The sequence below is a fragment of the Rhamphochromis longiceps genome, linkage group LG5 (genome assembly GCF_057381845.1).
Source record: "Rhamphochromis longiceps isolate RC_006_pf linkage group LG5, R_longiceps_female_GT1.1, whole genome shotgun sequence".
NCBI lineage: Eukaryota > Metazoa > Chordata > Actinopteri > Cichliformes > Cichlidae > Rhamphochromis > Rhamphochromis longiceps.
The window spans coordinates 23,108,150-23,129,551 of NC_140561.1; the positions used below are offsets into that span (position 1 = coordinate 23,108,150).

General features: G+C 40.0%; 2 protein-coding genes across 6 annotated transcripts; both read left to right on the plus strand.

Moving 5' to 3' along the window:
- The first annotated feature begins 1,431 nt into the window (after positions 1–1,431).
- On the plus strand, positions 1,432–9,841 carry abhd14a (abhydrolase domain containing 14A). Of its 5 annotated transcripts, XM_085406715.1 has the most exons (6): positions 1,436–1,598; positions 1,677–1,822; positions 2,541–2,821; positions 2,979–3,094; positions 4,828–5,063; positions 8,219–9,841. In XM_085406715.1, the coding sequence occupies exons 3-6, from the start codon at positions 2,559–2,561 to the stop codon at positions 8,399–8,401; spliced, it is 798 nt and encodes a 265-aa protein (XP_085262841.1). In that variant the 5' UTR covers positions 1,436–1,598; positions 1,677–1,822; positions 2,541–2,558; the 3' UTR covers positions 8,402–9,841. The 5 variants fall into 5 exon arrangements, with proteins under 5 accessions (XP_085262840.1, XP_085262838.1, XP_085262839.1 ...); XM_085406714.1 differs by having other exon boundaries at positions 1,432–2,006; XM_085406712.1 differs by having other exon boundaries at positions 1,432–1,822.
- A 1,605-nt stretch (positions 9,842–11,446) lies between these two features.
- On the plus strand, positions 11,447–19,848 carry LOC146670025 (aminoacylase-1A-like). The gene is made up of 15 exons (XM_085406717.1): positions 11,447–11,597; positions 11,917–12,062; positions 12,871–12,935; positions 13,040–13,144; positions 13,238–13,332; positions 13,530–13,606; positions 14,469–14,558; positions 16,215–16,271; positions 16,380–16,453; positions 16,551–16,600; positions 17,271–17,415; positions 17,739–17,807; positions 17,893–17,972; positions 19,094–19,154; positions 19,290–19,848. Exons 2-15 carry the CDS (start codon positions 11,936–11,938, stop codon positions 19,452–19,454), a joined length of 1,260 nt encoding a protein of 419 aa, XP_085262843.1. The 5' UTR covers positions 11,447–11,597; positions 11,917–11,935; the 3' UTR covers positions 19,455–19,848.
- The last annotated feature ends 1,554 nt before the right edge of the window (positions 19,849–21,402 follow it).

The window sequence follows — 21,402 nt, forward strand, 5'->3', positions numbered from 1 at the left end:
CACAAAAATAAAGATCTTGCACGGTAAAACTTGACTAGAACGAGAACAAGAAGAACGTTTTTAACTATTTAAAGCAGATTTTGTGATTCTGTGATCAGTAATTATGTTCAATATTAAGATATAAATAATGTAACTGAAATGTACTGGTTATTGTTTCAAAGCAAATTAACAAAATCAAAGTGTTCTGTATTTAAAAATTTCATATTTGTCTTTTGCATTAGAGAATTACATTATTAAAATGTCTTTATATATGATTTCTTTGTCTGTTATTTCCTTACTCTTAGCAGAAAGGAGGTTCTGCTTTGTCAGGGAAATTCTGAGCGCAAAGTCATATGAAAAAGATTTTAGAGCTACCTTTAGCAGCAGTCACTTGAAGTAAGCATTTTCTGTGTTCTGTGTGACTTTAACAGTTTGTCACATCATTGAGGAATTTTGGGAAACTTTTCTTTACATGGTTGCTTCAGTTCATACCTTCATTTACGGGCAGCACTCTTAAGGTCTCACAACAGCATTTCAATCAGATTGAGGTTCATGGTTGACTCAATGTTTGGATTAATGCCGTTTATTATAGTCAGGTCCTGTGGCACCAAAACAAACCCAAATCAACACCCCTCCACCACTGTGCTTTAATTCATATAAGAACACAAGTGAATTCTTAGTATGGAATATTTTTTAACAGAAATGACAAGTTCTGGTTGTGCATGAAATACCTTTTTTTAGGACAGCCTATCACAATTGACTTGCGGTTCAAGTACATAAAAAATGTCATAAAGATTTAAAGAGTTAAGTTTGATGTGAGATAGTACTAAAAGTATGGTCTTGAGTTTGGGGGTGTCCAGGTAGACATTTGAATTAGATTTCAGAGAAATGACTTTGGTTTATGGCTTCATCTTTTTCTTTTTTCAATTTTATAATGCTATTTTTTTTCTATTTTATTTTTTTGCTATGTTTTTATCCTGTTTTATTTTTACTTTAATTATCTTGAGATGTTTTACCTTATAACATCATCCTAATATATTATAGTCAGTATTTATTTTATTTTTTTACTTATTTAATATTAAAAAAATATTATTGTAAAAATTTTACTTGAGATATTTGTTTTGTCATATTGTGTTTTATTTTATTGGAAAAAATACTGTACTTATATGCCAGTCTATCTTGTTATAGGTTGTAGGTTTTATACAGCGTCTGGGATAAATGGCGTGTACTGCATTTTACTTTAGAGCTTAACATTCTTTTGAGCGCTCAGTTACACTTTACATTTATTATTATTTTGTTTTATTTAATTTTTATTTCTGCAAGCTTTGTTAGGTTCATTTTCTAAAAGTAAACCAAGTATCCAAAACCTTTAAAAAACAAAAATAATTCACATCTTCGCTTTCGGGAAAGAAACTTTCAACGGGAAGTGCCGTTGAGATTAGTGTTGTGTGCAGCTCTTAAAGTGCTCCGACGAGAAAAAGTCGGTTTAAAATCGTGGTAGATTTAATTTATATCGGACAAAAATTCTTTAGAATGCGTTTGCGCTACTGTCTTTCTCGTCTGTTGGTTAATATCTCGTCTACTTTGAGTTTATCGGCAACCACTCGTTCATTGACCGGGTAATTGGTTTTACTTTGTTAGAAGAATAAAGATGTGCATCTGTGTTTAAGTACAATTTCTCCTCTCACTTTGAAAAGCTAAATTAGCCATCCAAACGAGCAGCGAACCGAAGCCTTTCAGCAACATTTCCCATCACTGGCAACCAGCAACGCCGAGGACGATGACGATAGAGAAGAAAGCCTCGCCCCTCCGCCACTGAACGTGTTTAATTACCTCTGTGTCGGTATGTTGCTGCATAATGCAGGTCGCCTCCCGCTGCGTCCCATTGTGCGGGTTTAGCTAGTACCGGAGCAATACAATTAGCTGGTGCTAGCTGTCATTTTCATTTGGCTCGATTATATTGGTCGTCTTACTGTTTTGCACTGCAGCACCAAACAATTGGAGTCACTAATCCTGGCTGTATCTAGGTTTGTTTGTTCATTCTGTTACCTTGCAAATCCACCCGTCCCCAAACATTTTTGTCCAATTGACATTTATTAAGCACCTTTAGAGTGAACAGTGTCTCATGCGGGGTGTGCAAGGATTATTCATTTGCAGTCTGTCTCAGCTTGCATTTAGATGATTGTTTCCAAAGGATCTCACCTTCAATCTTTTAAGGAAAACCAATTCACTTCTAAATGTTAATGTCCACCTAATTAAGTGAAGAACTGCCAAGCAACAAACACTTTTTTGGTAGCTTTACATTAAAAATGTTACCAGTCAGCTCTATTTATTATATGTGAAGATGAAAATCAGCCGTGTTTATCAGCAATGTGACAGTAAATACTTTAACAATACAGGTGAAGTTTGCAATTTGTAACCACATATTGTGCAGGTAAAACCACAGGTCTGGGTACTAGTCCTTTCATCCATTTATACAGTGCCAGACGAATAGCACTATTGTGTGAACCGGAATAATATGAAGGGCTTTCAAACAATTTACTGTTTACCGCTTTCTCTAGATCTTTCATCTTGAGGAAATGAATTTCTTGCGCAATCGTCTCGTTGTTCTGGGCCTGGTATTGTTGGCCACGTTACTGCTCTACCTTCTGCTGCCATCCATTCGCCAGGGCAGCATGGAGCCATCCCTGGAAGCTCAAAAAATGGGGCTAATGGCCACCCCTCCTCTTCCACTTCCAACTATCAATGTGTCTATTCGCACCGGACAGCTGCCTGGAGACCCCCCGCTGTTCTTCCGAGAAGCTTTACCAGTGGATGGAGCTGGACGGCAGATACTGCCAAGGTGAGCTTATCTGAGGACATAGCATGCATTCCAGTTTTAATTAATATCAAACCAATTTACAAAATTAGTTAATAAACCAGATGGCGATGGTGATTATCACAGGATTGGTTTGTGTCTGCTCTAAAATCCCGGTTAACACAGTTATGTGTTTGTGCAGGCTGCAAATTGTCTTATTGCATGGTCAGGCCTTCACATCCAAAACCTGGGAAGAACTTGGTACCATGGCCCTGCTGGCAACTAATGGATATCAGGCCTTGGCGATGGACCTACCAGGTAGAACTTAAGTTGAATCAAACGTCACAAGCACTAAGAATTTGATATACCTTTATTTGATATACCTTTATTAGTCCCACAAGGGGAAATTTCATGTGTCACTAGTGATGATCATCTTGCTTATTACAAGTATTTGCTATCGGACACAGTATATTAGTTACAAAATAATTACTTAAGTTTAATTATACAGTAAAACAATAAAACAAAGTTTGCACACTATTGGCCGTTCCTCAGTTATATGAAAACAAAATTATATTCACAATTAGAATTGAGTCAGTAAGTTTTATTAATGTATTGAGTTTATGAGATGAGTCGACTGACAGCATACATTTAAAGTAAAAAGTAGGCTACAGCAGTTTTCTCATGCACATTTTTGTAGTTATTCAATAGTGCAGTTGGTTTAGCAAGCTCCGGTTTCATGAGTTAATAGCGCACTCTTGTGGTTAAAAATATTTTTACCTGCATTGTATGATCGCAGACCTTGAAGCTCACTTCAGTCTAGTTTATCATACTTATGCTAGCCGATATATGAGCACTGATGTATGATTACGTATGTTATATGGATTGTTGGTACTCACTTTGTGATTAAGTACAGCATCCTTTCGGAAAAGGGCTTAAATGTGGGTTGATGTAAGCAGGACAAGCCTTACTTGAAATTTGATGTTTGCATGTAGTTTCCAACTCTGCTCCAAATCAAGGTGAACTGAGAAGCGGTCTGAGCAACCAGATTAACTAGAAACACCTAAAACGACAAAAGGGAATGCTGGAAAACACTTTAAAATCCCACTCTGCACACATTCCTAAATGATTGCTTTGTTTACAATGGACATGTATTAAAGCTGATTCAGATTTTTGCGTTTAGAAGTTCTCTCGGAAAACTGCTGTGGAAACTCTTTAGTTTGAAAACATTATCTCACTGAGTGAGTTATTTCATACGAGAAGTGAGGAAGAGCACAAATGTAAATGAAGGAGGCTAACCTGGAGGTTTATTTATTTTTGTAACCAGTTATCTTGTAAAGTGTTTTAGATGTGGTTTGAAAAAGAAAAGACCTAACCCCTGATACAAACCAGACTTTAATATATACATGTATACCTGACACCATGAGGAAAAGTAAAGAAAAACTTGAGCTTGTTGGTTCGGTGAACCACCAGCACACCTCACTCCAACAGGCTCTCCTGCACACAGTCCTCAATAATAAACTACTCTACAATACCGAACATTACGGCTAACGTCTCAGTTTTCCCATTTCAGTCCAGCTAGCCAGCAATGAATAACCGGTTATTGCTTAAGAGACAGAGAGTGAATGACAACAGTATATCTTTTATTTTTTTATTTTTTTTTGTGTATTTTATTATTAACATAAAACTCATTTATCAGCCAGGGGCAGCACAAAAGGGATTCCTTAGACTACGTTTTAGTTTTTTTCCCCTTGTTTTCCACCTTGTTATCAGTTCTCTCACTAGTTAGCGGACACAAACTAATGTCAGTCGATTAGCAATAACCAACCAACCCAGTGATGTCACATTCTGTACTCTCACAAGATGGTGCTACGCATGCTCGAAGAATTACTCGAAGAATAACTTTAAATACTTAAAAAAAAATTTCAGCTTAAACCTGTGAGAGTTTCTTGCACTAGGTGTAAATTAACTTTAATATATGTAGCGTAGTGTTGTAGTGTTATCTATTTAAGTTTATTTAAATTATATCCCCCTTCTTTTATATATATTTTAAGGATATGGAAAATCACCAGACTCGGAGTCTCTGAAGACTGACCAAAGTCGAGTGGATCTCCTTTCAAGGTTCATGGAGTCTTTGGGGGTGAGGGCAGCTGTGCTTTTGAGCCCATCGATGAGTGGACATTACTCCCTCCCCTTTCTCATGAAGAACAGTGCTCAGCTACACGGTTTTATCCCTATAGCACCAGTTGGGACCCGGAGTTACTCTGCACAGCAGTACCAAAATATTCAGGTGAGAGAGGCATAAATAATGATGCGATCTCTGAATACAATGACTATAAATACTTACTGTATTATAGACGCGCACCAGATAAGAAGTTAGCTCCGGGGCGTCGGGCTAGCGATTTTATATATATATATATATATATATATATATATATATATATAACACCCAGCACGCCCCTGCGGGCGGTTTATCCTTCAAGCTCGGGTCCTCTACCAGAGGCCTGGGAGCTTGAGGGTCCTGCGCAGTATCTTAGCTGTTCCCAGGACTGCGCTCTTCTGGACAGAGATCTCCGATGTTATTCCCGGGATCTGCTGGAGCCACTCGCCTAGCTTGGGAGTCACCACACCTAGTGCTCCGATTACCACGGGGACCACCGTTACCTTCACCCTCCACATCCTCTCGAGCTCTTCTCTGAGCCCTTGGTATTTCTCCAGCTTCTCGTGTTCCTTCTTCCTGATATTGCTGTCATTCGGAACCGCTACATCGATCACTACGGCCGTCTTCTTCTGTTTATCTACCACCACTATGTCCGGTTGGTTAGCCACCACCATTTTGTCCGTCTGTATCTGGAAGTCCCACAGGATCTTAGCTCGGTCATTCTCCACCACCCTTGGGGGCATCTCCCATTTTGACCTCGGGACTTCCAGGTTATACTCGGCACAGATGTTCCTGTACACTATGCCGGCCACTTGGTTATGGCGTTCCATGTATGCCTTGCCTGCTAGCATCTTGCACCCTGCTGTTATGTGCTGGATTGTCTCTGGGGCATCTTTACACAGCCTGCACCTGGGGTCTTGCCTGGTGTGATAGACCCCAGCCTCTATGGATCTTGTACTCAGAGCTTGTTCTTGTGCTGCCATGATTAGTGCCTCTGTGCTGTCTTTCAGTCCGGCTTTGTCCAGCCACTGGTAGGATTTCTGGATATCAGCCACCTCCTCTATCTGCCGGTGGTACATACCGTGCAGGGGCCTGTCCTTCCATGATGGTTCCTCGTCTCCCTCCTCTTTCTTGGGTTTCTGCTGCCTGAGGTATTCACTGAGCACTCGGTCAGTTGGGGCCATCTTCCCAATGTATTCTTGGATGTTCCTTGTCTCATCCTGGACTGTGGTGCTGACACTCACCAGTCCCCGGCCCCCTTCCTTCCGCTTAGCGTACAGCCTCAGGGTGCTGGACTTGGGGTGAAACCCTCCATGCATGGTCAGGAGCTTTCTTGTCTTTATGTCAGTGGCTTCTATCTCCTCCTTTGGCCAGCCTATTACCCCAGCAGGGTACCTGATCACGGGCAGGGCGTATGTGTTGATGGCCCGGATCTTGTTCTTACCATTCAGCTGACTCCTCAGGACTTGCCTGACCCTCTGCAGGTACTTGGTGGTTGCAGCCTTTCTAGCGGCCTCTTCATGGTTCCCATTTGCCTGCTGGATCCCCAGGTACTTGTAACTGTCCTCTATGTCTGCAATGTTGCCTTCTGGTAGTTCAATCCCCTCAGTTCTGACTACCTTCTCTCTCTTTGATACCATCCGACTACACTTCTCCAGTCCGAACGACATTCCAATGTCATTGCTGTATAGCCTGGTAGTGTGGATCAGTGAATCGATGTCTCGTTCACTCTTGGCATACAGCTTGATGTCATCCATGTACAGGAGGTGGCTGACAACTGCTCCGTTCCGTAGTCGGTATCCGTAGCCAGTCTTGTTAATGATCTCACTGAGGGGGTTCAGGCCTATGCAGAACAGCAGTGGGGACAGAGCATCTCCTTGGTAGATCCCGCACTTGATGGTAACTTGTGCTATGGGCTTGGAGTTGGCCTCTAGTGTTGTACGCCACATCCCCATTGAGTTCCTGATGAAGGCTCTTAGGGTCCCATTGATCTTGTACAATTCTAGGCATTCCAGTATCCAGCTGTGGGGCATTGAGTCATAGGCCTTCTTGTAATCAATCCAGGCAGTGCACAGGTTGGTCAGTCTGGTCTTGCAGTCTCGGCTGATTGTTCTGTCTACCAGTAGCTGGTGTTTTGCACCTCTGGTATTCTTGCCAATTCCTTTCTGTGTCCCGCTCATGTATTGACCCATGTGCCTGTTCATCTTAGCCGATATGATGCCTGACAGGAGCTTCCATGTAGTACTGAGGCAGGTTATTGGTCGGTAGTTGGAGGGGACCGCTCCCTTCTTGGGGTCCTTGGGGATCAGGACCGTCCGACCTTCGGTTAGCCATTCCGGGTGTCTCTCGTTAACTAGCAGCTGGTTCATTTGTGCTGCCAGACGCTCGTGGAGTGCAGTCAGCTTCTTCAGCCAGTAGGCGTGAACCATGTCGGGCCCTGGTGCTGTCCAACTCTTCATACTGGAGACCCTTTCTTGGATATCTGCCACTGTGATGGTTACTGGACCCTGTTCAGGGAGGTCGCTGTGGTCTGCCCTCAGATCCACTAGCCACTGAGCATTGCCGTTATGGGTTGCATCCTTCTCCCATATGCTCTTCCAGTATTGCTCCGTCTCCAGCCTTGGTGGTGCTGTTCTCTTATTGTTCCCTTGCCACTGAGAGGACACCTTTGCTGGTTCTGTGGAGAACAGCTGGTTTATTCTCCTGCCTTCTATCTCTCTGGTGTACCTCCTCAAGCGGCTGGCCAAGGCTGTGAGTCTTTGCTTGGCAGTTTCCAAGGCCTCAGGTATGGACAGCTTGCTGTATTTCTTAGGCACCTTATTTGTCGCACCTTTCTGCAACTCTGTTAGTTGGCTAACCTCCCTCCGTGCTACTTTGATCTTGCCCTCTAGCCTCCTTCTCCATGGAGGGTACTGCCCCTTGTGGCTGTTCAACTTGTAGCCAAGCATCTCACTGATCACTGCTGCCGTATTGTAGATCAGCTTGTTAGTGTCGGTAATCGTGGTTGTAGGTATTGCCCGTAGTGCTGCATTAACATCATCTAGCAGACCTTCTGAGGGTACTTCACGTAATCTTGGTAACCGGCTACGGGGGATCCATACACACACACATATACATATATATATATATATATATATATATATATATATATATATATATATATATATATGTGTATATATATATATATATGTGTGTGTGTGTGTATATGTGTGTGTGTGTGTGTATATATATGTTGTAGGATGGGTGTCTTCCTCTTTGACTTCTTAGTCCTGTGTCCTTTTCAGACTCCCACTCTGATTGTGTTTGGAGCACAGGACACAAATCTGGGTGCCCAGTCCCACAAGAACCTCATACAACTCCCAAATCACTTCGTGCTGAAGCTGGAAGGAGCGCGCCATGCCTGCTATATTGACAAAACCAGAGAATTTCACCAAGGATTGATTGAATTCCTCAGCAAACTGAAATGAGTGGCAGAATACCTGGGCTAGGATGGAATAGTCATTTTTTCTTTGAATGTAGTGACCTGGAAGTATAATAGGAGCTGATTGAAATCTCTACATACTAAAGAAAGTGCGTCAGTGCTTCCTTTTTTAACTCCTTTAGCATAGGATACACTGGACCATGCTTTGTGAAAGGGCAGTAGGTAAAGCCAACCCACAGTTCAAAGCGACACACCATCCAATTTTTCATGAAAATATAACTGAAAAATCATGCAGGTAAATGGTTCCATTTCAATACAGCTCCAGTAGGTTCCATGTTATGCCATAACCTGCTGATATGTTTTAAACCATCAGTGACAGGCTATGATAAACCTACAGGCGACGTATGAACTCTAGGCTGCTGTAACTAAATTAGCTTTTATGTTGTTTCTCTCTGTAAAGAATTTAGATTTATTTAAAAAATATATATGAAGAAAGACATGAACTATATTAAAAATGATGATCAAAGTAAATCTAAGGTTTAGCCTTTAGGATTATCATTATCCAATTTTAGTGTAGGCACAGGAAGCCTACATGAAACATTAAAGTTTCACAGCAGGTGCTCGTCAGCAGCATCTGCTGTAACATTATTGATTAGTCTAACGTAAACGCAGTCGAGCCCTCCCCCACATCTTTCTTTTACTTCATGGCTTTTTCCACTGAAGTCAAGAAATAGTGATTAGGAAAAGACAGGAAGATGTTTTTTTCGGCCAATCAGTGGTTGACTGTAGTGACGTAAATCAGCAGAATTCTTATTTCTTGTAGAGAAAAAAAAACTTTGACAAGGGAATAGCTGTTATAGGGGATGAGGTGGGGTGTCCGCCCTGGACAGGTCAACACTCTGTGGTTTGGAAAATAGTGTTTAAAATTTTACATTTAACAATGTAGTATTTCAGATGTCACAAATGCATTATTTTTCAGTTCCTTTGCCGCCTAAAAATACAAGAGTAATTCAGCTTATCTTGTTAAAAAAACAAAAAAACAGAGACTTGTATAGTGGTGAGTTTTGATTCTTGTTTTTCTCATCACCTGTTGCATGTAAAAAATATTTAATGTGGTTTGAGTGACTGTTACCATTTTTGTGGGTGACATGTAGGTTACTGTAAATAAGCAAATGTTGCTTCCACCTGTATTTGAAAGCTTCTGTTAGTTTCACATTTAACAAACAGCATTTCTATAAATATCTGGTAACCATTCTGGCTCCCATTAAACACAAGCTGTGCTAAACAAAAGCAAACACACTTGATGCTCAAAGTAATGGAGTTTAAAAAACAGTAAAAGAAAGTGTTAACAATGTAAAAATAATTTAAAAACCAACTCTTGTATTATATAATATTGAAGTTGTATGTAATATATTTTCAATGAGTTTGGACAATCATGGAAAAAGGAAAATACGTGCACTGCTTAAAATAAAGGCAAAAAAATCTGTGCTTTGTGTATTTCATTCAGCATGCTGCCATGTTAAGAAGGAACAAACCTTAAGCTTAACCTTGATGTATTTATATGACTTTCTTTGTAGAAGTTTTCTGTATATAATTTGTGACTTGTATATATTTTTTGTACTTTTTTTTTTATCCAGGCCCCAAATTAAAATAAAATTAATGAACGAAAGGGAGGCAGGTGGAATGGTGAAGTCGCATAGATCTCACAGGTAGTGTAGGTGAATGAGCTGCAAGAAATACCTCTGGTTAGTTGGTCATTCAAAGTAATGGACAGTGCAAAAGAGGGGTGAAATAGAGAGTGCAGGCAGAGTGGAGTGGGTGGAGATGAGCAACAAAAAAATAGATGCAAGAGAAGATTTACAAGATGGTAGTGAGACCTGCTATGATGTATGATTTGGAGACTGATACTGACAAAAAGACAGGAGGTCGAGCTGGTGGTGGCAGACCAGGATGGAGACGATTAAATGAGTAACTGTCTGGTAGCTCACCAATCAGCCTGCTTTCACAATTTAAGTTCTAGTTTCAACTTGAGTTTCTGGTCCTTTCTGGCATGTTGAGAGTGACATCTGATTTAAAAGCAGGGAGCAAAAGATACTGAGCAGGATATCAGTCAGCAGTGAAACAATGCCATTTATTTAAGGAACAAAATTATTCATGTGTGTACATGCACAGACTGCATGTGCACATAAATCCACATATGTATATGCCAACTGAAGTGTCTGGTATTAAATTTGTATTTTAATTTTAAAAATGTAATACATACATTCAAAGCATACAAGATATAAAACAATGCAAAGGAAATTATATGGGAAGAAACCTCTCAATAAGTAAATTAGTAAAATAAATAAATTTACTTAAATCAAGCCTTTATATCGTTAGCTTCATAGCATAATTGCCTAAGTCATTGACTTAGGCAATTATGCTATGAAGCTAACGATATCAGAGAAAGCTCATGAGTGCTTTGGAGATAAACGTTGAGATGGTTTGGACATGTGCAGAGGAGGGATAGTGGGTAAACTGGACATAAGATTATGAAGATGGAGCTGCCAGGCGGGAGAAAAAAGGGAAGACCATGGAGATGATCCATGCATGCAGTGAAGGAGGACATGCAGGGCTGATGTGACAGAGGAGGATGCTCGAACTTGGGCGGGATGGAAGAATATGATCGGCTGTAGCGACCCCTAAAGGGAAAAGAATGGTAATAGTAAATGGCCTGTATTTGTATAGCGCTTTTATTTAGTCACTATGGACCCCAAAGCGCTTTACACTACATTCAGTCATCCACCCATTCACACACTGGTGATGACAAGCTACATTGTAGCCACAGCCACCCTGGGGCGTACTGACAGAGGCGAGGCTGCCGGACACTGGCACCACCGGGCCCTCTGACCACCACCAGTAGGCAACGGGTGAAGTGTCTTGCCCAAGGACGCCGGGGCTCGAACCTGGCGTTCCGAAGGTCTTGCAACCTTCCGATTACAAGACGAACTGCCAACTCTTGAGCCACGATCGGAAAACCTGAAAGCGTGTCAGTACGGGGCGATAGCATTAAAATGTGTCTTTCAAATGTGTGAAACAGAAAGGCAGAAAATGCAAATTCATTGTAGTTACCACAGCTAGTAGACTTTTATTTTGAAGGGCAGGAAGCCAGCAGCATGTCAGCTGATACACAGTAACACACACGCCACATACTGTCACAAACCTGGTTACCTGGGTCGTAGGAGCTTGCGTGGCTGGAGAGGGTGAGTAATAACAAGTAATAATAAGTATTAAAATAAGGTGGAGTAAATAACACTGCGCTATTTGCCGTCCTGTAATCTCCGCTGCTGGAGCCTGTGCCAAAAGACAGGGACAATAAGTCAACTCGCTTGAGGCTAGCTAGCTTTTATCAGGACCCGAGCTGAGGTGTTTTAAGCAGGTAAGGTCATGGCAGCGGTAAAAGGGAGACAGTGATAAACGGATTTAGCGTCATGTCTGTGCCAGATAAAGAACAGATATTTGCCACATGAACCTGGCGTGTTATCACTGTGACATGCCGTGTGTTGCCTCCTATGTCCTCAGGCAGAGGATAAGTCGAACCATGCTGCCTGACAAAGACGGTCCAGGTGTTGGAGGCGGACAGAGCTTTCCTGAGGGTGAAGACCCCTCCGTGTCTCTTTTTAGAGACTACCTCCGGCTCAGAACTGTGCACCCAGAGCCCGACTATGGTGAGAGACTTTTATTACATGAGCTCAGTTCGTGACCTTTAGCGATATGGCGCAATTGAATTTTGGGATGCATTTGTCTTTAATAGACCCCAAACCGCTGCTTGACTAATGATCTTTTTCATGTCTTGTTTCTCTGTGGTTTTCCTTTAAGATTATGTTCGACAAATGCTGTTTCTTTATATAGTATAATAATAAATGTATTGTAAACAGTATCTGTGCTTCCTTTGAGAAACTGTAACATGGATTTTTTCGTATCAGTGGCATCATTGTCTTTCTTCAAAGAGAAAAAGTAATCAAAGTTCACTTCTTATCTGTGTCAGTTAAACATTAAATGCTCACAGTTATGCATGTAACAGATGTTCTTAAACGCTGAGCTGTTATGTAAAGTTTTCAGTTCAGTGGTTACACCTTGTGCTGAGTCTCAGGAGTAGAAAAAATAAAAGCAACAGCCATGAGGCAAAAAACATGTGACCCTGGGGATGGATCATTTTCCAAAGAACTATTTGGAGGCATTACGACCCTGTTTACGGTTGTGAAATGCGTCCCGTGCAGTTAGATCCTTGTTGGAAATATATTTCTCCCTGTTTAACAGCAACCATGTTAAACAGGGTTTGTGTTCCAGTTGCTCTGAGAGAGTGTGACTGGCTAGCTAGACTGCTTTTCACATGCACATCTAAGAGTGGCTGAAAATGCAATGATGACAGGAGAAGGCTTGTCAAAGTCCAGCAGCAGGAGCTGTGACTGAGAATTTTCACTCAATTATTAATGCTTGAGTGCGATGTCTTGTTGTTTGTTTATTCTTTCATAGATGCTGCTCTTAGGTTCCTTGACAGAATAGCGGAGGAGCTTGAGCTACCCTTGAAGAAGATCGAGGTGTGTGACATTGATGGCTACGTTCAGAGAGCAGTTGTTTACATGATACAGTGGACATAACATTAATAATAAAAAGATCCTTTTCCTGTCCCTGCTCCTTTTAGGTTTTTCCAGGTAGAGTCATATCCATCATGACATGGGAGGGAACGAATCCCACCTTGAAGTCCATCTTGCTGAATTCCCACACAGATGTTGTACCTGTTTATCAGGTATGACATCGGTCTCACTGTATGGCGCTACAATCCTGTTATCACCTGTAACAGACCTGAAAAAAACAGATTTGATATCAATCTTTTCTCCAGGAACATTGGAAGTACGATGCTTTCAGTGCTTTCAAAGATGCAGAGGGCAACATTTATGCCCGTGGATCACAGGACATGAAATGTGTAACTATACAGTGGGTATAACCTGCCTTGATAACTTGCTTTATTAAACAGGATTTGTGCTCTAGTGTTGTTGTGATGCTCTCTTGTATTTATGTTTCTATGAGAAACACCCGATTTAACACCCGCTCACTCAGCCTGCATACTGTCAGTTCACACTCTCGTCCTTGTTCCTGTCATATATCTGCTGCGTTCACTTTGTTCTGTGTAGGTACATCCAGGCAGTCAGGAGGCTGAAGGCGAGGGGATGGAAACCGACACGCACTCTCCATCTCATGTTTGTTCCTGGTAAGATTTTAATATGCCTCTCCATTCTGTTTTTAAATTGTTTGTAATGTCTTTACATATTGTTAATACAGGCTCATGGGTATTTTTACTTACTGTGACTGATTACTCCTTAATTAGTAATGCTAGGACAGTAAAAACACATACAGTGTGTGACTGATACCATCCTCATTCTCCTGTTGTTGTTAACTGCTTATGATGCAGCTTCAGTAATTCTTTAACAGGGATAAAGACTGATCACAAACTGTAGTCTTGTACTCATTAAACACAAAGGAGATGAGTTTTACCTTTGGTCAGCCAAACACATGTGCTCAATCTAAGATTAACTCTGACCTGTCACTCTGCCAGAGACACCTCAAGATATCATAAAAACAGGAAATGCATATTAAGTGGACTCTTATTAGGGGGTCTGTTAACAGTGTAGATGGGTAGGAAAACACACAGTGTGTTAAACATTATCTCCTAGGTTGTGGAGATGTAAACTTTAACAGCAGGACTTTGTCTATTCACATTTATCCAGTATAGACATGTTAAATATGTGCGTCCAAGTACGCTTTGTTTCCTGCATCTGTTTGTACATGTTGTACGGTATTTATTGTCTGCTTTCCACACAAAGGCTTTGATTCAAGTCTGAATAAATTAAACTGAAACAGCACCCCTTTCAGCAACATTTCTGCACTGTGCCAGCGTGGAGCGGAGGCACTGGCTCCTGGGAGTTTACATTGTTGCCAGCATTGCTCCTCCCAGCTTCGTCCCGAGCAGATGTCTAATCAGCCATAATCATTGAATCCAAGTAATAAGGATGAAGTTTGTTCTCCGAGTCTTGTTAGGTTGTAGTCACTTATTTATTTACTTATTTTTTTAGATGAGGAAGTTGGAGGCTACAAGGGGATGGAGACATTTGTGAAGCAGCCAGAGTTTCACAAGTTAAACATCGGCTTTGCCCTTGATGAAGGTAAAAAAAATAAAGAGATACAGTTAAAGATAAAGCAGCCTTTGTATTCTTTTTCAAAAGTAAATGAATCAAAATCAAAATATTGAACATGCCAAAGTGTATGAGTGAGTTAAAAATACTTGTTATTTATTTAGTTTGAATTATTTCCACAGAAAATCCTTTTACTTTTGAAACAAGATAAAACTGCAGGTATCCATAACAAGAGCACCTAGTAAAACTAAGCTAATGAAGGGAAGAGACTAACAATAAAAACCTACACATTTAAATTTGAGAATTGATCATGCTGTAGTGAAATAAAAGGATTTAGAGAATGTCTTTGTTGTTGGCGGTCTTTACTAGCCTTTCCCTTATTTTCTTTCTTTTTCAAACATTTGATTTTATCTTTTCTCTTTGATGTCATATAGAAGAGTGGTTTAATCCTGAAACCCACTACATTATTTTTAATAAGTTTTTTTTTAATGGGGGAAGATTATAATTCAAATGTATAAATTATAAATCAAATTTGGCATTTACTTATTTTTCTTTCACATATATTAGTAATTTTCTGTCCATATTCTTTTATGTTATACTCTGTGTTCAGACCTTCCCTTATCTTCCCGAACTGATTCAGCCTCAACCTTACACACTTTCTGGAGAAAGGAGAAGTGTTACTCTGGGAGGTTTGGAAGTGTTTATATGGGTGTTTTTTCTTTGTGATCAGCACTAACTGGGCTTCCTGTTTTTCTCTCTCTTAGGATGGGTGAGACCATTAAGTCGGGATTGTAACTTCGTTGTGTTGTTGTGTGATTTTACTTTTTAATTGGTGTCAGTAACATCAGTTCAAAAAGTTCTGAACTTCTTGACTTTTTCACTGAGACCTTTAAAAAAATGAGTAAATGCAGGTCTGAAATTTTCAGGTTATATATGTAAATTGCTTTTTTTTTTTTTTTTACATTATTCATGCCAAAGATAAAAACAAACTTGCCTGCATGGCTGAGTTTATAACAGAGCCAGTGTTTGGTTTGATCAGACGTAAACACAATAAGAGAGAATGCAACAGCAAGCTGATTAACAGCGACTGCTAGATAGAAAAGTGGCCAGCCAGTGATGCTGGCTGACAAATGTGCTTCAAATGATTGTTAATTCCCTTTGTTATAAAACCACAGTAATTAAAAAAAATAGACACAGTTTACAAAGTAAAAAAAAATGTAATAGTTTTTAATCTCTTTTTTTTTTTCATGATAATCTAGAAAGTTTTAGGTTTCAATACAGATAAGAACACTTCCTGAAATATTTTTCGACTAAAAATAGTGAAGATGTTAGACTTTTGCCTCATATGCCTTCATAAATGTCTTCACTGGGTTTAAATTTGACATCCAAACATCAAGAGATTCCAGTGTTTGGTTATGTCTGCTCAGAAATGGGAGTCAGTACATCTTGAACTGGAGTTTCCATGTTCTTGTGCATGAGGTTAGATTCATTGTGATACTAAATTAACTAGTGACTTGCAAGTGTCAATATGAGAGTGCATGATTTTCTGTCTCTGGGGGTGTACCCTGCCTCTTGCCCTGTGGCAGCTGGGATGGGCTTCCGTTCCCATCCTTGTTCCTGAATTGGATGAGTGGAGAAAAATGGATGGATCAAAGTGTATTTGAGTTTTTTCTGCATACTCTGCAGGTTTGGCCAATCCCACTGATGCGTTCACTGTGTTTTATGGGGAAAGGAACCCCTGGTGTAAGTACAAAATACACAGAAATTGAAACCTCAACTTAAATTAGTTTTGAATTACTGGTTAGATGATAAAACGTGTCTTGAATCAAGCAGGATTACCTCTGCTTTCAGGGATTACTGTCCATTGCCCAGGCAGTCCAGGTCATGGGTCTCGGTTTGTGGAGAATACAGCAGCTGAGAAGCTGGTACTTATCTGTACAATGTTACTGGTTAATAAAGCGGTTGAAAACAGGACTAAAGGAAAGTGTCAGTAACAACACTTATCTTTTCACTTTCTTATAGCGCCATGTCATGAACTCCTTCCTGGACTTCAGAGAGAAGGAAAAACACAGGTGAGGAAATTTACACTTTGGTAGTGTAAGCAGGTCCTAGATTTCCTCTATAATAGATCTCTTTGGAGTTAGTTTGAGGTGATAGGTTATCCCAAAACCTGCTCACAAAAGTGTGTAAATCAATTTCAATTGTACAGACGATGGGTTAATTTGCTTGTAGGTCTATTTGCAGCTAATTTGTCCCATAGCAGCATGCTTTAATGAACTGTGTAGACATTAAGAACTTCTAATTTATCTTTACATGTCATAAATGTGAGTAGCCTATATTTATTTATTTAAAAACTTTTTTCTGTTTTTTTTTTTTCACACAGTATTCAGGACATTAGATAAATATTTACACTTTTGGATGCCTAGAAATGTATGACATAATTGGGTTGTGGAAATTCAATTGCTCAGTCTCTCATGAACGATTCAACATAACTAAAGGAAAATATTTTAAAAAGGTGTCTTCTGGCACATTACCTCTAAATTCACTGTAACCATTAAAAAACTACAGAAATGGAAGCAATAATGTATTAATTGTCAAATACTGCTCATCAGTTGTCTTTGTGTCCCATAGATAATTGGGAAGAGACCATTAAATAAAATATAAACTTTTATAAAATGCAGTTGTGTTTGATTCAAAGTTGCATTTTGGTCTGTTTTGCATTATTACCTTCTCTCTCCTCAGGCTAAATACCAGTGAGTGTTTTACACTTGGTGACGTCACCACAGTAAATATGACTATGGTCAAAGGGGGCGTGGCCTACAATGTCATCCCGGCTGAAATGGACGTCAGCTTTGACCTAAGAATACCACCTACAGTAAATCTACAGGTGCGTAAGTGGTTTATGTGGTGGTGGTCAGAGGGCCCGGTGGCGCCTGTGTCCGGCAGCCTCGCCTCTGTCAGTGCGCCCCAGGGCAGCTGTGGCTACAATGTAGCTTGCCATCGCCAGTGTGTGAATGTGTGTGTGAATGGGTGAATGACTGAATGTAGTGTAAAGCGCTTTGGGGTCCTATGGACTAGAAAAGCGCTATACAAATGCAGGCCATTTACCATTTACCATTTATGTGTTTGTGTAACTCCTTCGTACAATTATGCACATGGCTGCAAGTGTCATAGTACTCCACATTGACTTTTAAATTACCACTGTACCAGGAGTTTGAGAGACAGATCAAGCAGTGGTGTAAGGAAGCAGGAGAAGATGTCACCTATGATTTTGCTCAGGTCAGTGTGCTTGCTCTCAACTCTAAGACTGCTGTTGGTTTGTTCTGATGGTCAGATGGTCTAAATCAGCTGGTATCTGTTGTAGAAACACATGAACCAGAATATCACATCCACAGATGAGAGTGATCCATGGTGGAATGCCTTCAGTGCTTCCTGCAAAGAAATGTGAGTGGACTAAATCCTTTTTCAAACCTGGAATACATAACGCTGCTGTTTTCACGAGTCTGTGAAAGTGACGACATTTAGCCACAATTCTACTCTGATTTGCATCTGTCACATTAAGATGCCATCAGATTACTACATCACTATTTAACAATATAAACCTGAGGCTACAACCCCACACCCCAACACAAATGACGGCACACATCTGTAAGATCTTTGTCTTAGTAGAATACAAAGCTGACTGCACAAAGCAAAGATGAAAACCAGTACAAAAAAGCGACCGCTGCTGACATGCAGTGCTTATACTATGGTGGGCTAAGGGCTGCAGCAGTGTTTGAGTGATTTTATCTCCACAAGGGTCCAACATTTATTGTGGGCTGTTAAAGTATTGCATTTTGTATTTTTATTGTCTCAGTATATTTATGTTAAGTCTTCTTTTCTCCATGTGAGGGAGTATTGCTTTAATTTTGTTATGCTTGCATAATGACAATAAAGAGTCTTGAATCGTCATTGTAACCAGATGATCAGTGTTTTTTACTTCCCCGTGTCAGTGTTTTGGCTGATAGGTGTGCAGTGTTGTGTAGTGGTCACAGCTTAAACCTTTGTTTTGGCTTCATCTGCAGCTGCTAACTCTGGTGATTCTTCAAATAGTATGTGTTCATCTTACTGTTGAACAATTAATAATTTAAGATTTTAAATAAAAATGATCTGCTGTATTAGTTTATGGCAAAACTGAATTTTATATCCTTGTAATCTGCTTACATAACTTTTTTTTCTTTTCTTCTTCTTTTTTTTTTTTTTTTTAAAATATCCGCTCTATGAGTCTTCACACATTAGCTGCAAATGTTCACACAACTCTCACAATTTGCTCCTTGTGCTTGGAAAGGTTTGTCACAGATACTTGTGGAGCTGTGAAACACTAGAATTTTCTTTTTCATTTAATATGTTATTCAGGGAGATTTACATATATATGAGTTTTTACTTATGCTTTGCAAGCATTTCCAATATAGGCAGTGACACTTTTTGCACACGTTTAAAAACATCTTATCCATATAGTTTCAGCTAAAAACAGGAGCATACTGTGTAATCAACAGCCACGTCTCATATGATCATCTCCACTCTAGGAATATGACTTTGAAGAAGGAGATCTTTCCTGCTGCCACAGATAGCCGTTTCATCCGTGCGGTGAGTTTAAGAACTGACTTGAGTTTGTAAATAGAGGAAATTTTCTTCTGAGAGTCATTTGAGGTTTTTCTTTTATTGACATTACTGGGAGAAATCAGTTCTTGTGTTTTAAATAATGTTTGTTTAATGATCTAGGTGGGCATCCCTGCGATTGGCTTTTCTCCAATGAACCGGACGCCGATCCTGCTGCATGATCACAACGAGTATCTGAACGAGCAAGTCTTCCTGAAAGGCATCAGCGTGTACGAGAGGATCATCCCGGCTCTTGCCAGCGTTGCTGCCCTTCCCAATGAGGCTTAGACATAATTTAATCCTTTCTAAAACATATTTACCAGATTATCTGACTATTTAACTTGAGGAATTATCAAAGATTACCAAAGAGTATATCATTAAACGGAGCACTGAGCCTTTGGTACTGTTTATCTTTTTGATTCTCAGGATGAAGTCACACTAAGCTTTGCTTTACTCAGCACAGCAGCAAGTCTTAGCATCCTTTATGTTAGCGTTGAGATTGAGTGTACCTTTTTTTTGAAGGATTAATGCCTGTTGTGTAAATCAGTTCATTTAAAGAACTCAAGTGAAAGCTGAAGAGGCTTTTGATTGCCAGTTTCTAATTAAACCAAATCTAAAATTTTAGATGACAGAAAATTTTAATTAACCAAAAGTCAAACTGAATAAATGTATTTCTTCACTACTGTCACTGTCCTGTTTTCTGCTACACAAACAGGAGAGACATGCCTGATGCCACGTTAACACTCGGTTTAATTAGACCTATTAATTAGAGGCAGAATTGCTGTTGTTTTATGAAAGAACACTTCTGATTGCCTTTGGGGGAGGCATTTAATCTCCAAACATCTGGTTAAAGGTCCAGCAATAACACTTAAAATAATCACATCAATAAAACACTGAATCCATTTGTAGCCTCAAGATAATCACAAAGTGGACCCCAAACAAAAATCCAGCTTTTCCCCCCACTTAATTTCACCATTATGTTCCTAAAGGCTGCTTTTTTTTATCACCTGTTAACAGCAAGATGGAGCTAGAGCTCGTATTTCACAAAATGCACAACATGGGTTTGCCTCCTAAAGGAACGCAACACTATAAAATGCAGAAATGTCTCACTGGATTCATCCTCCTAAATTTGGTGATAGTGGACCACAGATAGGTGGCAGTTGCGATAATAGGTAAAATATAAATGTCTGCAGGAAATTTGATTTGGTGCTTTGATTTTTCTTTGGTCCTGATATTTATTCACCCAGTATTATCCTCACCCACCCAAAATATTCCATCAGCATCATTTATGCTTTAGGTGTAGTGCTTACTAGCAAACATTAGCGCTCTAACAACCTAAAGTAAAATGGTGGCATTACTGTGTTTGTGCTTACGGTGATCTCATTGTGAGCATGTCAGTATGCTGCAATTAGCTTTTATTCCAGAGCCTGAGTGCAGTTTCACAGAAAGTCTGTGGCTAAAAATCATATTTAAAATATCAGACAGATATCTAATGTGTTGGCCAGAGGGAATCACTAAATCAGAATGCATCATTTTAAAATCTGTAAGACAGAAAGGTGTAAAACTGGCCTACAGTTAAAATCTCTGCTCACCCAGCCAGATTAAAATTGTGTTTTTATTTAGCGTGTCCCTTAAATAGAAAGTGATATTTTTATTCACTTTACTTGGATGGTTAAAAAGGGAAAAACTCTGTAAAGAAGGATGTTATGAAATACAGATGGAATAATGGCAATGAGGAATTAAAAATGTATTTTGATTTTTAATGCTATTTACATGAGGTAAAGGTCGGCCTCATCCACAGTGCAGCTCTCGTTGGTATTGTCGTCTAATTAACAGTGTATGGCTCTCAGAGGGGGACTGGCAGGAAGCGAGTGCAGTCAGTAATTAGTCTTCTCTCTCTCCCCAGGACGTGACAGCAGTATTAGCACATGGGGCCATCAGGGAGCCGAATAAAAGCTGAACCCAGATCCTTCCTCCCAGAGGGGGGGGAAAAGGTGCAGCCATCCTGTCGGGTCAGCTGCCGAGCTTCTGAATGCCGGGCTGTGGGGAAACATAGGTGCTGTTAAACAGTTTGTCAATGACAACTTCGCTGTTTCAGTATTTCAGGAAAGCCTTTATTATATGTGGTACCAGAGTCAGTAATTTGTATACATGTTTTTTCCTTGGAAACGAAAATTGCTCGACAGTTGATCCCCACTTAATTGTGGTCTCTGAGCAGGGTGCCTGCCCACATGGG